The following is a 14,884-nucleotide window of genomic DNA, read 5'->3' as shown; positions in this document are numbered from 1 at the left end:
ATAATAGCTGTCCTAGTGAACACAAGGAACCACTTCGATGTACTTTTGATCTGCATTTCCCCATGGCTGTTTGAAGCAGCTCTCCATTTGCGTATCGTCTTTATTAAATGTGATTCTCGCGAGTGTGTTTGTGCTTTCGAACTCCCCTCTACTCCTGTTCTGCCTGTTTCTCAAATATCAATACTTTGTTATGTTTTTATCCACTTTAAATGTATTTTTAAAATTCTTTTTGACACTTTGTTTTCTACTCTGAGTTTTGCTCCAGACCCTTGGGCTTTGTTGTGTGTTTCTGTTTTCTGCATTCTTACGTATTTTTTTCTTGACTTTATCCTAGAGTATTTTGAGTTTAGTGTCTTTGCATAGCTTTTTCCAAGTATGTCTTTCATTATGCAAACATCATGTTTCCCTTTACTGATACAATTTTACAAAGTCACAGGAAGTGTGGGAGCCACTGGTCCATTTAGGCCTTTTTTATTCTCTGTAACATCCTGTTACCTATTCGCTATGCATGAATTTTGAACCAAGTTCTATATTATAACCTTTGCTCTAGTTGTTTAAATATGCTTTCAGAAACTCAAGAGGAAAGTTGATTGTTATTCAGTTTTACTCTCCTTTTTTACTTTTTTATTTAACTTTTTGAGAATTCATACATGCGTGCTGCTTTTACATCACATTACCTCTTCTTCTTCTTCTTTTCCTCCTCCAACTCCTCCTGTGTTCTTCTACTTCCTCCTAAATTCATAACCTCTTATTTAATTATTATTTTGATACACAGAACCTGTGGAGTCCGTTTAATGCTGCTCATATATGTGTGTTAGGGCTGTCAACTTGGAATTAGCTAACCAGGGCTCATTCCTGGAGGGAACTGATTCTCCTTGTCTCCTCAGCCATAGTTGCCTATAGCATCTAGGAGTGAGGCCTTCGGAGAGTCCCCATGCCCGACTGCAGGACTTGAGTGATTTTTTTTTCCCTGAGATTTCAAAGGTGTAGCTTCCCTGTTATATCTGGAAAACACTATCTGACAGCAGATGCCCTGGTCCTCTGGCTTTAAACATTTTCTACGCATCTATGTTGGATGTAGGGATAGTTACAAATTTGTAAGTTGGCGTTGGTCATTTGTTCTCAGTATTTTGACTAGCTGTGGATTTCTGTAGTGATGAGAGGTGAGAGCTACACATATCTTTGGTTATCAGGATAAGTGTTTAGAATGCAATTAGGGATTTTACTTGTTTAGGAAGGTGTCAGTCAGTACTGAGTTCTTTTCTGTGGCCATGACTTTAGTCAGCTGTGTGATTGGCTGGGTTTTTGGTACCAGACATGACTTGCTCCTGCTAAGTTTGTCTTAAGTCCAATTTGATGGCTATTGGTTACCTCTAAGATAAGGTGTAAGTGTCATTATTGTGCCTTTGAAGACACCTCATGTTGGTTATTGTTGTGATCCATAGGCTTTACAGGTGGGGAGGTTTATTGATTTCTTTTATCCCCATGGCTGCTTGCATACAATCTTCAGATAGTATAAGAGGTAGTCTTTAGAGAAGGGGCTTCCTGCATATCTGGCATGGCCTTGGTAGAGACAAAATGAAGTGGTTCCTGCTCCAGGGACAAGGCCAACAGGTATGGACCTCCAGTTTGTATAATAATGTACATATTGTTATGTTCCTCCTTTGAGGAGTGTCTTCCATGTTAACATTAATGACTCCAGGATAATCAGAGACAGCATGATTCTGGGAGGCAACGGTGTGGCTAAGCAAAATGGTAAACACTGGGACCTTCAGGACAGCCCTTAAGGCCGTGGAAAAGAATTCTAAAAAAACATGAGTTCAAAAACACATAATTTCTCAACTATGCAAAATATAAAGATGCAGTATGAATTTTATGGGGGCTTCACAGATCTAAAAGACAAAAGCAGCTGCACTGTGAGCCAGCTTGTCAGAAAGATAAGAAAGGAGATTTGGGGAGTGGCTATTGCAGGAGATCACACACAGCTAAGTTTTTCTTGCAAAGACAGATTCCTGAGTTCAAGGTCAGCCTGGGATAGAGGAAATTTAGATCCTGGCCCAGAAAAGGTAATTTCAGGGAAGGGTTCCACCACCAAGCTAGTTCATCCTCTGTGCTTTGTAAAGGCAGACAGATCTGTGAGTTCTTTTGCAATGTTTTTTTATAATGTGCTTGGCTGTCTCCTAAGAATCAAGGGGCTGGGGGTCTTAAGATGCTAATTCATAGGATAATCAAGAAGGAACCTGGAGTAAACGACTGGATGGATATATAAAATAAAATACTGGGCTTATGATCTGCAGGAGATGAGCTGTCCAGAGAATTTTTTAGAATAGCAAGAGACAACTGCTTGGAGAAGTATCTCAAGCAGAAAATAGAGAGCAAGCTGTCTGGAGATCTCCAGAGAAAGCAGAACAGAGAGAGAGCAATCTGGAAAGCTATATCTCCAGCAGAAAATAGGACCCCAAGATTGGACCCACGATTTGACTTCAAGTCCTTTTGCCACTCTCAAACACCCTTCTCTCAGAACCCCCCTCCAGGCCGACCCTGGTCCTTGGTGGCTTCCAGGTCAGTTCAGTTCCATTTCTTCAAGTTCTGTGTCCAGATTGTATGGTGTCTTCAGCAATGGGGTCTTACCTTCGGTTTGGGGAGGCAACCAAGGACAATAACAGTAACCTGTATTGTTAGACAAGTCTCTTGGAATCCCCTGACCAACAACTCAAAGGGAGGTTTTCCATGCCTAGTACTATTTTTTTTAAAAAAATATTTTATTATATTGATATATAAGGGTATTTTACCTGTGTGTGTGTCTGTTCACCATGTATATACACTGCTCACAGGAGCCAATAAAAGGTGTTGGGATCGCCTGGATCTAGAGATACAGACAATTCTTAGCTGCCATGGAAGGGCTGGGACTTGAACCTAGAGTCTCCATAGGAACAGCAAGTATTAACTGCTAAGTCATCTCTCTAGTCCAGAACTGACATTTTGTTAGATAGTCAATAGTCTTCTACAGTAATTACAGTTTTTGCTTAGCTGTTAAATTCTCAAAAAAAATCAATTGAAGGAAAATCCATTGTATTTTGAATATTTTTGCTGTCTTCATTTTTATTGTTGTTTCTGTTATTTTTTTAATTTAACTTTTTCAATTTTTTTTTTAAAATTTATTGAACCAACTGTTGTGTGTAGACACAGTGGGGCATGCAAGTCTCAGAGGACAACTTACAGAAGTTAGTTCTCTTTTGTGTGTGTCCTGGACATTGGACCAGGGTCGTTAGGCCTGGCAGCAGGTGCCTCTGCCTGAGCCTCTTCACTGATGCCCAGTTTAGAGGACTTTTAGAGCCAACCTTTTAAGTTAGTTCTATCAGTGGATATTTCAAACATGTTTTTTTCTTTAATACCCCTAAAAATTATCATCCATTTTACTCTTGAAAACCGTGTTCTCCGGACACAGGGTTTTTAGCCACAGTTCCGTTACTGTGCATGCCCACTTTGTAGTCCCCAGTGGGAATCATGTGGTTGATAGTTCTCCAGTTCTTTTGTGGATACGACTGCATCTTCTCAAGTTGCTTTCAAATTTTTTGGCTAATTATGCTAGATGGATGACTTTGAGCTTTATCTTCTGGGGTTTCTTGACTCTAAATGTCTGTCTGCTGCCAGATGTTGGTTTTAGCCGTGGTTTGTTGAGTCGTTTTAGCTGTGCTCTTTCTCCTTTATTCCTTAGACTGCTGCAGCAGTGTCAGATCACAGCCCAGGTGCCCATAGCACCCTTGGTCCCCTGCTCTAGCTCCTGCCTCTGTCCTCCATCCTGCTACTGAGCCTGTTCACAAGGCTTTTACTTCAGTTACCGTACGATAGCTCTCAAATCTCCACTTGGTTCTTTTGGTTTGTTTACATTTTTATTGTTTATCTTACATGTGTGGGCATTATGCCTGCATGTATGTCTGTGCCACATGCGTCCTGGTGCCTGTGAGATCCAGAAGAAAACAGTGGAAAGGATACTTTCTTTATATATGACGGCTAGGTCTGAGGCAAAATTAAAGGCATGCACCACCATGCCTGAGTGTTGGCAAATTTTAATCAACTAAGAAGTAAGTAAATTCTAAATAGATTTTTTAAAAAAGGTTTCCATAAGATAATTTATTTTCTAAGTACATTTTACTTGTGAAATCTCTGTATTTTAAAAAACTTTTCCTGTTGCTGTGGTCAAATACCTGACAAGAAGCCATTTAAAAAAGGGTTTGTTTTGACTTACTGTGTGAAGGAGATGCATTCCACCTTGACAGAAAACCTTAGCAGCTAGATAAGAGACTGTTCCTCAACCTTCCGTAACTTTTCAGGATTGTGCCACAGTTCAAACACAAGAGCCTCCTGGGGACCTTTCACAGTCCAGTCACACAACACAGGAGTCTGCTGTGTGTTTAAGGATTACTTGAGGCAGTGGGAACTCCGTTAGGAGATATGGTGACTTTGGAACTGTCGAGTATACTTTGAGCTCGTTGTTCTTTTGTTCTTATTTTGCATCTTTCTGCAAGAAAGAAGTTCTGAATACTTTAAAAACTTTAAAAACAACCCTTTAACAACCATTCTCCCTCAGTTCTGGGAAGGGAAAGTGCTCTGGGCTGAAGCTTATTGAAATCAACTAGCTTTTCATCGTGAACTCAGCCTGACTCGTTCTTCAGTTCTTCGTTTTCATTTTCTTTTATGTTTTCCTCTCACCTTACGATAATCAGAAGTTAGGTGTTCATAATTTTGTTACGCTATCAAGAACTTAGTTAAGAATGGCTATACAAAGTGTATAGACGAATGAACGTCTGTATAGGTGTAGACTTAGGGTGTGGTGGATAATATTGGTGTGCGATTTTCTTTATTATTTTTAAGAGGTTTTTGTAGCAAAGTTTATAAAAATAAAATTTTAAAAAAGGTAAAGAACTTTCAGCTTTCCTTTTCTTGCAGAACGGGCAATTGCAAGACACGAAGTCCGAGAAATTGAACAGCGCCATACACTGGACGGCCCTCGGCAGGACGTGCCTGTGGATGAAGAGGAGGACATTGTCATCATTTATAACAGAGTGCCCAAGACTGCGAGCACCTCGTTCACCAACATCGCCTACGACTTGTGTGCAAAGAATAGATACCACGTTCTTCACATCAACACTACCAAAAATAACCCAGTAATGTCATTGCAAGATCAGGTAACTACCATGCAGGGGATATACAAATACTTTCTGATATCTCCTCAAATTTGGTATTGCAAGGGATAAAGTATTTGGGGTGGGGGTGCAAACCCACTGTTTTGTTTTGTTTTTTTTTCAAATTTAATGTTTTCTAATGCGACACATTTTCTTGCATCTTGTCTATTATCAAAAATTAGTGGAAAAAGTGAATTGATAAATAGCTAGAAGTTTTAGGCAGCGTTGTGATATTCCTCAGTATGGAATCTCTTTTTTGTCCTAAAGCGGTTGCTTTGTACAGCGAGCAGCACCAAGACCTTCTTGTCTAGAACACTCTGGGGAAGTAGCCTCAAGCTTTACATGGCATTCTCCAAATGTCAACCTGTAGTTCAAACCCCGCTCCTAATCAGGAGTGGCTTACGCGGGTGTCCTCTGATACAGGATGTGTAAAGTTTACTGACCTCGTGTACAGAAGCCATTTTCTAAAAGCAAGCCGTGTTCCCTCTCCCTGTCCTTAGCATGATGTGTTTACAGGGCTTTTAATTCAACCCAAGCAGCTTCCTGTGAATGCAAACTGAAAACTACTACAGTTTTTAAGTTATTTTTCAAGTATCTCTATCTTCTATATTATACTTTTACCTTGATGTCATATGTTTGTTGTGCTAATATGTAATTTTCAGCTGACTGATAGGAATTTAGGATGGTTTTACTGTTTTTCTGTGAGCAAATAGCTCCAAGTTGATGTCTGGCTCTGGTAAGCTGTGCTGTTGTGCAGAGCCTCCATTTACAGGACAATAACTCAGGGTGCTCAGACACCCTGGTTCACTGGGCTCCTCGTGGGTCAGCCTCAACTCCAGCAGCTAGTCAGCACGACACATCTCGGATACTACTATGCTAAACTACTTACAGGCTTAGTTACTTTTCTTAAAGTTCAGAAGCAAAGCTCTAAACATTTTAGTCTGATTCAGAGCCGTCCAGTGAGATGACAGCAATGCCTGTCAGCCGTCCTTGCAAAGTTGTCAGCTTTCAAATGAGACTTTCAAGTGCCTCATTTACCTTACTGAACAAGGAATACATACAAAGATCGTGCCACTTTCTTTGGGAGAAATACCAATAGAGTAAAAAGCCAGCACATGCCTTTCACGGAGCCTTTTATGATTTCCTTGGGAGTCTAAGACATAGAAACAGAAATTAAGAAATGTTAAAACATCAGTGTATGATAATCTCACTAAGATGTTTTATGTGACCTAACCCAAAGATAGCACATATTCGTATTATAAAACTTCCTGCAAAACAATTCTCCTTGTCTTTTCTAAAGTTCCAGTGTCATGACAACCAAGCAGGACATGGCGCTAGACTGAAAAGTCAGACTGTGGAGACTAAGGGGCGCAGACAGTAGAGATGTCGTGTGGTCTGTGATTGTCCTTGTTCATCAACAGTACATGGTGTGGTTTATTTAAAGAATGAAGTGTGGATGTGTACCATTCTCAGATATTTGAGAACAGTGAGTGTGTCTGAACGCAGAAAGAGAGAGAGACCACGTCCTGCAGTATACTAACAGAGTCTAGGTAAGAGTTTAGGGTGCTGGTTCCATACTGATTCTACTTGTGTAGTGTAAAGGGTGTTTACAGGCTGCATTTACTGCCCTCTATGTATGCAGGGGTGTCTGCCTCAGCCTCCCGTCTGGAAGGAAGCAGCTGGGACAGAGCAAGAAGGGGTTTTGAAGGAGACTAAGAGAATATACAGCACAGGAAATTAAGTGGTTAAAATGAAGTGACTTTTGTTCGTTAGGTTTTTGAAGTAGCCCTTAATTTAGATGATTAAAAAGAATTGTCAAGGGTCAGAGAGTTGGCTCAGTGGTTAAGAGCACTACCTGCTCTTCCAGAGGACCCATGTTTGATTCCCAGCACCCACATGGTACCTCATAGTATCTGTAACTCCAATTTCATGGGACCCAAGTCCCTCTTCTTGCATCTGTGAGCACCAGGCATACATGTGGTACACATGCAGACAAAACATTCACACATAAAAATAAAATGGAAGCCAGGCGTGGTGGCACATGCCTTTAATCCCAGCACTTGGGAGGCAGAGGCAGAGGCAGGCAGATTTCTGAGTTCTAGGCCAGCCTGGTCTACAGAGTTCCAGGATAGCCAGGACTACACAGAGAAACCCTGGCTTGAAAAAAAAAAAGTTTTTTTTAAAAAAGGAGTTAAAAACAACTTTATTTCAGAGACTATCTTGTGACCGTTCCTAGTAAGTATGTGGTCTTTCTTAAATCTGTGCTGTTCTCATATTTTTAAGTTGATTATATGTGACCAGTCTTGGTTTAAACATTTCAAGTATCTAGCCCAAAGGACCACATAGTAATATAAATCGTGTGTGTGTGTGTTTAACTTATCTCAAGCTGACTTATGTTCATTTTTAGTAGAGCTTATAGTTTGCTTATGTGCTGCAAATACTTCTCAGAGCAACAAGTTAGCTAAACATTTGGAACCTATAATGTGTAAGCTGAATATTGGTTAAATGCAGGTTCTTACTATGAAGGACCAAAATGGAGCTTCTTGTGAATTTTTAGAAAGCTTCCACTTGATGTTCATGGAGCAGTGATTTAGAACAATTCAGTATCAATATACAAAGATGCAGGTTAAGATCTTCCTGAGAAGTTTTATTTATCAGTAAATTCCTGTTCTTACTTTGCTACAGCATCCACATTTCTTATCCAGCCAGTAGGCCCATTCTGTGGTAGCCTTTGACTGTCGAATCAAGCTCTTACCTGGTAGATGAAACACCTCTTAAGTCATGGACCCTGCCAAGCCTTTCTCCCTTCACGACATCTGCTTTTACCTTTTCATAGAGTACATTTCTCCTTCAGTTGTTTTCATGTTATCTGTTTGGTGTTTTATGTTCAGTGACAGGCTCTTGGACCTTGTCTGGCCATCCTGTGTTATGTTAATTACCACTTCCAAGGTATTGGGACCACATCACCCCTAGTACTAGTCAGTTTATACAATTATCTTACATATTAGTTTGGCCTCTCCCTGTTTTCTTCTATTGTAGTGTAAGCCCCTTAAGGGTAGACATCTTGTTTGCCCACTGTATGCCTCATGCCATGTGCCTTGAATGGTGACAAAGGCATGGAAGACACTTGATACATTGTTTGTTACTCGAAGCATGTGTAAGCAAGTGAGCCACCGTAGATTTTGGTGGTAGTCCTTAGCTATCCCCAATACCATGGTTACAGCTATAAGCAAAGTAAACTCTGGTTGGTAAGAGTTTAGCTCTGCCTCTTGGCTGATTCAGGACTCATCCCCCAAAGCAGCTCAGATCTGAACCTCAGTCCCAGTTCCGTGTGCTGGAGGTCAACTCCTTACCTTTCTGTCTGCACACTTCTTTTCCCCTTACTGTAGAAAAATCTTCTCCCCGGTTTAGACTCAAAAAATATGCCTGTGGCTATATAAGAAATGTTTATTTAAAGTGAATTTATCAGTAGGAGTTGGTGTATAGTAATTACTCAAACTAATAATAGTCTTCATCTCAATAGATAGTAATTACAACATTGGAAGTAGGCCGGGGCATTCAGGAGTACTCCTTCTCCTTCAGATACTGGGAATGAGTCCTTTTGTGATTGCAGATATCAGAATGTCGAGTTGAACTTACTGAGAGTGTAGGCCAACATTCTTGCACTGGCACTGTCTTGGCTTTTTCCTTTAGTGTTGGTTCAGGTCTGATTCAACAAGCAAATAAATCATGTCCCACCCTCTACGCTGCTTCTGGTTTCCCTAAAGGTACACTGTGATTACTTGCTAGCCCGGCTCTGCTTGAGTTATAAAACCTGACAGAGGCCGTAGTTTAGAATCTGCTCCAGGCTAGCCATAAAAGTGTTATTTTCATGTACTGTATCTAACTACTCCTTCTGAACCATCCTTGAGAGCATGCTTCAGTCAGAGTGTCGAAACTGAATTCTCTCTTCTGTCTTTGCCAGTGCCCAGTGCTTTCAGCCTCCTAAAAATCATTGGATGCTCTTGGGTTTTATTGCCCTTCAACTGGCATATAAGGAAGAGTCTGTAAAGTGCACTGGTTCCTATGGGCCGAAGCTCCGATGTAGAACACCAGGAGGAAACAAACCGAAGACAAGCACGCAGTGCAGGAGCGAGAAGGCCAAAAATGACAGATGCAGCAACTGGCAGCCGAGGCTGAAGGAGGGAAGGTGGGGTGGAGACAGGGAGACAGTTAAGAGATAGAGGATAAGCATGAGCTGTGGCTGAGAGGGAAAGTGGTTCAATGGATAATTCCAAAGGGAAGCCTTCAGAACCATCATTCTGTAAAGGCTTTCTTACAGCATCTCCATGGAGACCAGCTTTGAAGAAGGGTGTGTGAAAGTTCTGGACATACATGGCACTCCTGCGTGTGCCGGGTGCTTTCCAGAGGAGAGAGTGAAGCCCTGCTTAGCCCTGCTGACACTGATTACCCAGGCTTCCTCTGTCCTACAGAGCGGCTGGGCCACAGCCTCGCCTCTTCTCTTCTCTTTTTCTTTTTCTTTTTTTTTTAATTTTTTTAAAAGTTTTATTGGATATTTTATTTATTTACATTTCAAACGTTATCCCCTTTCTCAGTTTCCCCACCCCCAGAAACCTCCCCCTCCTCCTGCCTTTCTGATGGTGTGCTCCCACCCATCCACCCACTCCTGCCTCCCTACCTTTGCATTCCCCTACACTGGGGCATCTAGCCTTCACAGGACCAAGGGCCTCTCCCCCCATTGATGCCAGATAAGGCAATTCTCTGCTCCATGTGTGCTCCTTGGTTAGTGGTTTAGACCCTGGGAGATCTGAGGGGTCTGGTTGGTTGACAATGTTGTTCTTCCTATGGGGTTGCAAACCCCTTCAGTTCCTTCAGTTCTTTGTCTAACTTCTCCATTGGGGACCCTGTGTTCAGTACAATGGTTGGCTGCGAGCATCCGCCTCTGTATTTGTCAGGCTCTGGCAGAGCCTCTCAGGAGACAGCTATATCAGGCTCCTGTCAGCATGCACTTTTTGGCATCCACAACAGTGTCGGTGTTTGGTGACTATATATGGGATGGGTCCCTAGGTGGGGCAGTCTCTGGATGGCCTTTCCTTCAGACTCTCCCCTTTTCTTTATTACAGCTGTTGTTCTCTCCAGGCTCTCCTCGGGGTGTGCTGCTTCACTTCAGGCCTAAAGCAACAGGACTGATTGATCATAAACTAAACCTCCAAAGTTAGAAGGCAGAGTAAGCTTCCCTCTTGTAAAGTGACTGATAAGGGATAGGAAGCTGACCAGCACACGCTGTGTGGACGAGATCCTGTGTGTCTGGAAGAGCTCAACAGTAACTAACAGTCTGGGGACTTAAAAGTAGTAATAATCCACCTGAAATTGCCTCAACTGTAATGTCAAATTTAGGTAAAGCTTAGAGTCCTACACAGATGCCTGTACTGGGTCTCTTGGTTTCACTCCTCAGTGCTTAGCAGCCGGACATGACAGAAAACAGAACCAAGCGAATCTCCCCAGTGAGCTCAAGTGTCTGTCTGTGGCACTGTGGCAGTGTGAGCGTAGAGGATTGAAAGTGGAGTTGTGATGGATGAATAAGTTCATAAGGAATCAAGAATACAGCAACAGTGCTTTGAGATTGCAGACGCAGAGAATTATTTACTTGAATGCTAAGAGTCAAACCTCGGTGTCTCACATGGTAGGCAAGTGCTCTGTGGTAGTTTGAATAGGTATGGCCCCCATAGACTCACATGTTTGAATGCTTGGCCCATAGAGAGCGGCACCATTAGGAAGTGTGACCTTGTTGGGGTAGGTGTGGTCTTGCTGGAGGAAGTGTGTCACTGGGGGCGGGCCTTGAGGTCTCCTGTGCTCAAACTGTGCTCAGTGTGGCACAGCACGCAGTCTCCTCCTTCTGCTGCCTGTCTTCAAGATGTAGAACTCTCAGCTCCTCCACATCTGCCTCAGCTCCTCTCATGTCTGCCGGTATGCTGTTGCGCCTCCCACCATGATAATAATGGACTAAATCTCTGAAACTGTAAACTAACCCTAATTAAATGTTTGCCTTTATAGGACTTGCTTTGGTCATGGTGTCTCTTCACAGCAATCAAACCCAAACTAAGACCCACTCTTCACTGATTTATACTCCCAGTCCAGTGGTGAAATTTTGATTGCTGAGGAATTGCTGTAGTAGTGAGAAAAATCTGAAATTTTCAATACCCAAGTTGCACTGGCATTTATTTGATTTTTGTACTATCAGGAACTAAACCCAAGGCTTTGCACATGCTAGAAAGAGATCTGTCCCTAAGCTACATTCTTCATCCTTAAATAATGTCTGGTCTTTTTTTTTTTTTTTTTTTTTTTTCAACTCCTTGTTTGTCTTTCTGCTGAAGTTGAACTGTGGTAAGTTGAGAGGCTGGGGATAGGGTTGCTGAGTTGATGGGACAGTTGCCTGTCATCTGCAAGACTGTGGGTCCAGTATCCTTCCCTAGACTACACATGCACACTAAATGCACACACACATAATTAGCTAGTTGCATAGGCAGATGATTGATGGTTTTCAGTGTCTTTATAAAAGTAAAGGCTACAGGATTTCCCTATTATTCTGCCTTTTCTTCTGTTCTTTGTCTCTGAGAAACTCCTCCTCAGTCCAGCTGGAAGTGCTTTGATTTGTGACTGTTTTAGAAATGCTTGCATCTAGTGTGCTTCAGGCATCTCTGGAGAGGTGGGAGTTACAGCGAGAAGTGGCAGTAGCCAGGATCCACTGCTCCTCTTTGTTTTCTGTACTGTAGTACTTAGATGATTATCGAAAGACCTGCTGGATTTCAGTGTTGTCTTCTGAAACAGCACAAGGAGAACGTGGCCCATGAGTTTTTGCAGCCCTCAGACCTTTGTTGTAAGTACCACAATAGCAGCCCCACATTAACAGGTTAGGAGCTGCCTCCTAAGCCTACACCTTCTGAAACAATGCTCTTTATTTTGGTCCACCACTTCCTGAAGGCGTATTAGAAATGCAGAATTCCAGGTTCTAACTGTGTAGGAATCTGTCTCAACAGAAATTCTTACTGCTTTGTTTTGCACTTTGAAGTTTGAGAGGCCTACAGCAATCTAACCCAAAACCTCCTGGGCTTCCCTTCATGTTAAAGAACACAAGTCGGATGTGCCAATCAACCTCAGGGTGCTTCAGGTCCATATGGACCTTCCAGGAATGTTTGGGGAAAAAGAGGATGCCTGCAGTGTGCATCTGACTCCCACTCTGTGATTCTCTCATCACATGCTCTCTCTACCTGTATGCTCTGTCCTCTCTGACATTTGCCTTCTGCCGAAGCATTTCCTTAGAATTTAGTCCAGCACCGTTTTCATTTCCCTCCTAAACCACCCCATCCACACTAGATCTCAGCTTTAGAAAACAAAGCTGAGTTTCTGAGAAAGCCTCCAGCTTTGAGAATCGCCACCCTTTGTCTCGCCCAACGCATGTGTATATGGATTTGCTGCCTGCATATATGTCTACATGCCATGTGCATGGCTGGTGACCGCAGAGGCCAGAAGAGGGTGTCAGATCCCCTGGGACTGGAAGTACAGGTGGTTGTGAGCCACCATATAGGTGCTGACAACCCAACCAGATTCCTCTGAGACAGCAGCTGGTGCTCTTAAGCACTGAGCCATCTCTCCAGCAGCTCTTGACTTATTGGTAGAAATACTGTAGTTGGTTTTCATAGGACCAACATCATTAACAACAGATACATTTCATGTCATCATGTAGTTTGTTCTGCATTCTCTATATTTTTATTCTGCCTGATGCTTAGCTGTAGAATGAGTAGGAAAGACCACAAGCACCGCACACACACTTGTATGTATTTGGCTCATAGTGTTACTATCATTTACATCGGTGTATTGGTTAATAATGTGTCCCCTTGGCATGGAGGCAGATGTTCACATGTCTCCACCAGTCAAAGATCGTTTTTATATCTAGGTTGGGTATTGGGTTACGATTCTGATTGAGCATTACCAAACTTATAAATCCTTTGATTAATATTTTTTAAAAAATCGTATAAAAGCAAAAAGAAAAGGGGGGGCATGGGACAGGGGTTTTCTAGGGAGGGGAAATGTGGAAAGGGGATGGCATCTTAAATGTAAATAAAATAAAAAAAAATAATGTGTCCCCTTAAACCTAAACTGTCCAGAGCTTTTTGCCCCCAGCAGACACTAGAATGCGTGACTGTGTCTGTCCTGTCCCTAACCCACAGAGGCCTTCTGTAGGAAGCAGCTGTAATGGCTGCAGCTCAAGGTCCATGCTGTAGAGTAGGTCCGTGTAACTCAGATCTAAATGTAGGTGGAAGACTGATACATCATTGGAAGTGTAAGCTCTGACCCCCGGGACTGATGCCACAGTGCGCCTTCCCTGCAGTGTAGAATAGTGGGCCTTGCCATCCCTGTGTGTGTATCTATAGTCTCCAGAAGAAAGTCCTGACCAGCTGCTGTTGATTGTACAGATTTGATTTCCTCTGAGAAATTGTGTAGCTGCTGGCACACAGACTCTTTTAACTACTTGTTTTCTTTTTTAAAATTCTCAGTTCTTTAAAAATAATTAATGTACGCTTACAGGATTTTTTTCATGTTAGTTTTTTGTATACTTCCAACTCCAGTAAATTAAGAAGTACTTGGGAGCTGGAGAGTTGCCTCAGCAGCTGCACACTGCTCTTTGATAGGACCTCAGTTCAGTTCCCGGCACCCACATCAGGCAGCTCACAGCAGTCTAACCCCAGCTCCAAGAGAGAGCTAACCTTGTGGACACCTACAGTCACACGCTGCACAAACCCACACATTAAAATTAAAAGAAAACTTTAGATATTTCCGTAGTTTAAATGTTTTATCTGATCAAGCTTATATATCCACTTTTGGAAATCTTATAATCATCTTTAATTATTTTGTTAGTCATATTTTGATTTGTTGAGTCATAAATAAAAAAAGAATGACTTTTAAAAGTGATTGCTTTTCGAACGCTGTGTCAGAGAAAACATGTAATATGCAGAAGGAGCTGGTATGGTAGAACTCTGAAAGCCCAGGCCTTGGGAGGCAGCAACAGGAAGACCAAGAATGTGACATCACACTAGATGTGATGAGCAGGAGGCTAGCCAGGGGTATGAATCCCTGTTTGTAAAACACATGCATTCATACGCACACAGAATGAATTCCTTAGATTGGAATGTTGCTTTCTTTTTCAGTGTGTATTGTTGATAGGGGGTGTATTTTTGTCTGTGTGCTGGCTATTTTTATGTCAACTTGACATTAGGTTGGCTCATCTGGGAAGAAATCTTAATCATGAAAACACCTCCATAGAATTGGCCTGCAGGGAAGTCCATGGGCCATCTTCTTGATAGATGACTGTGTTTGCGGGCCCACCCAGTGTGGGCCGCACCACCTTGGACAGGTGGTCCAGGACTGTGTAAGAAAATAAACTGAGCAAGTCAGGAGGAACAAGCCAGGAAGCAGCGTTCTTCATGCCTCTGCATCAGCGCCTGCCTTGGTGCATTCTCGCAGTGACTTCTCTTGATGATGGGCTGTCAGTGAAATAAACCTTTTCTCTTGTGTTTGCTCTCAGTCATGGTGTTTTATCCCAGCAATAGAAAGCCTATTGAAGGCGGCAGGGTCCGCTAGAGGAACAGAGTAGGAAGGATGAAGGCACACACTTTACATTTATATCATGTGTATGCATT

At 42.3% G+C, this 14,884-nt stretch overlaps 1 protein-coding gene across 2 annotated transcripts in view; it reads left to right on the top strand.

Moving 5' to 3' along the window:
- Hs2st1 (heparan sulfate 2-O-sulfotransferase 1) overlaps window positions 1–14,884 on the top strand; it is a 130,763-nt gene that overhangs the window by 91,174 nt on the left and 24,705 nt on the right. For both annotated transcript variants that reach the window (XM_034499940.2, XM_034499941.2), the window contains exon 2: window positions 4,951–5,189. In XM_034499940.2, the coding sequence (XP_034355831.1) occupies window positions 4,951–5,189 (239 nt within the window). The remainder of the gene's footprint in view (window positions 1–4,950; window positions 5,190–14,884) is intronic.

The sequence above is a fragment of the Arvicanthis niloticus genome, chromosome 4 (assembly GCF_011762505.2).
Source record: "Arvicanthis niloticus isolate mArvNil1 chromosome 4, mArvNil1.pat.X, whole genome shotgun sequence".
NCBI lineage: Eukaryota > Metazoa > Chordata > Mammalia > Rodentia > Muridae > Arvicanthis > Arvicanthis niloticus.
This window is presented reverse-complemented; position numbering and strand designations above follow the sequence as displayed.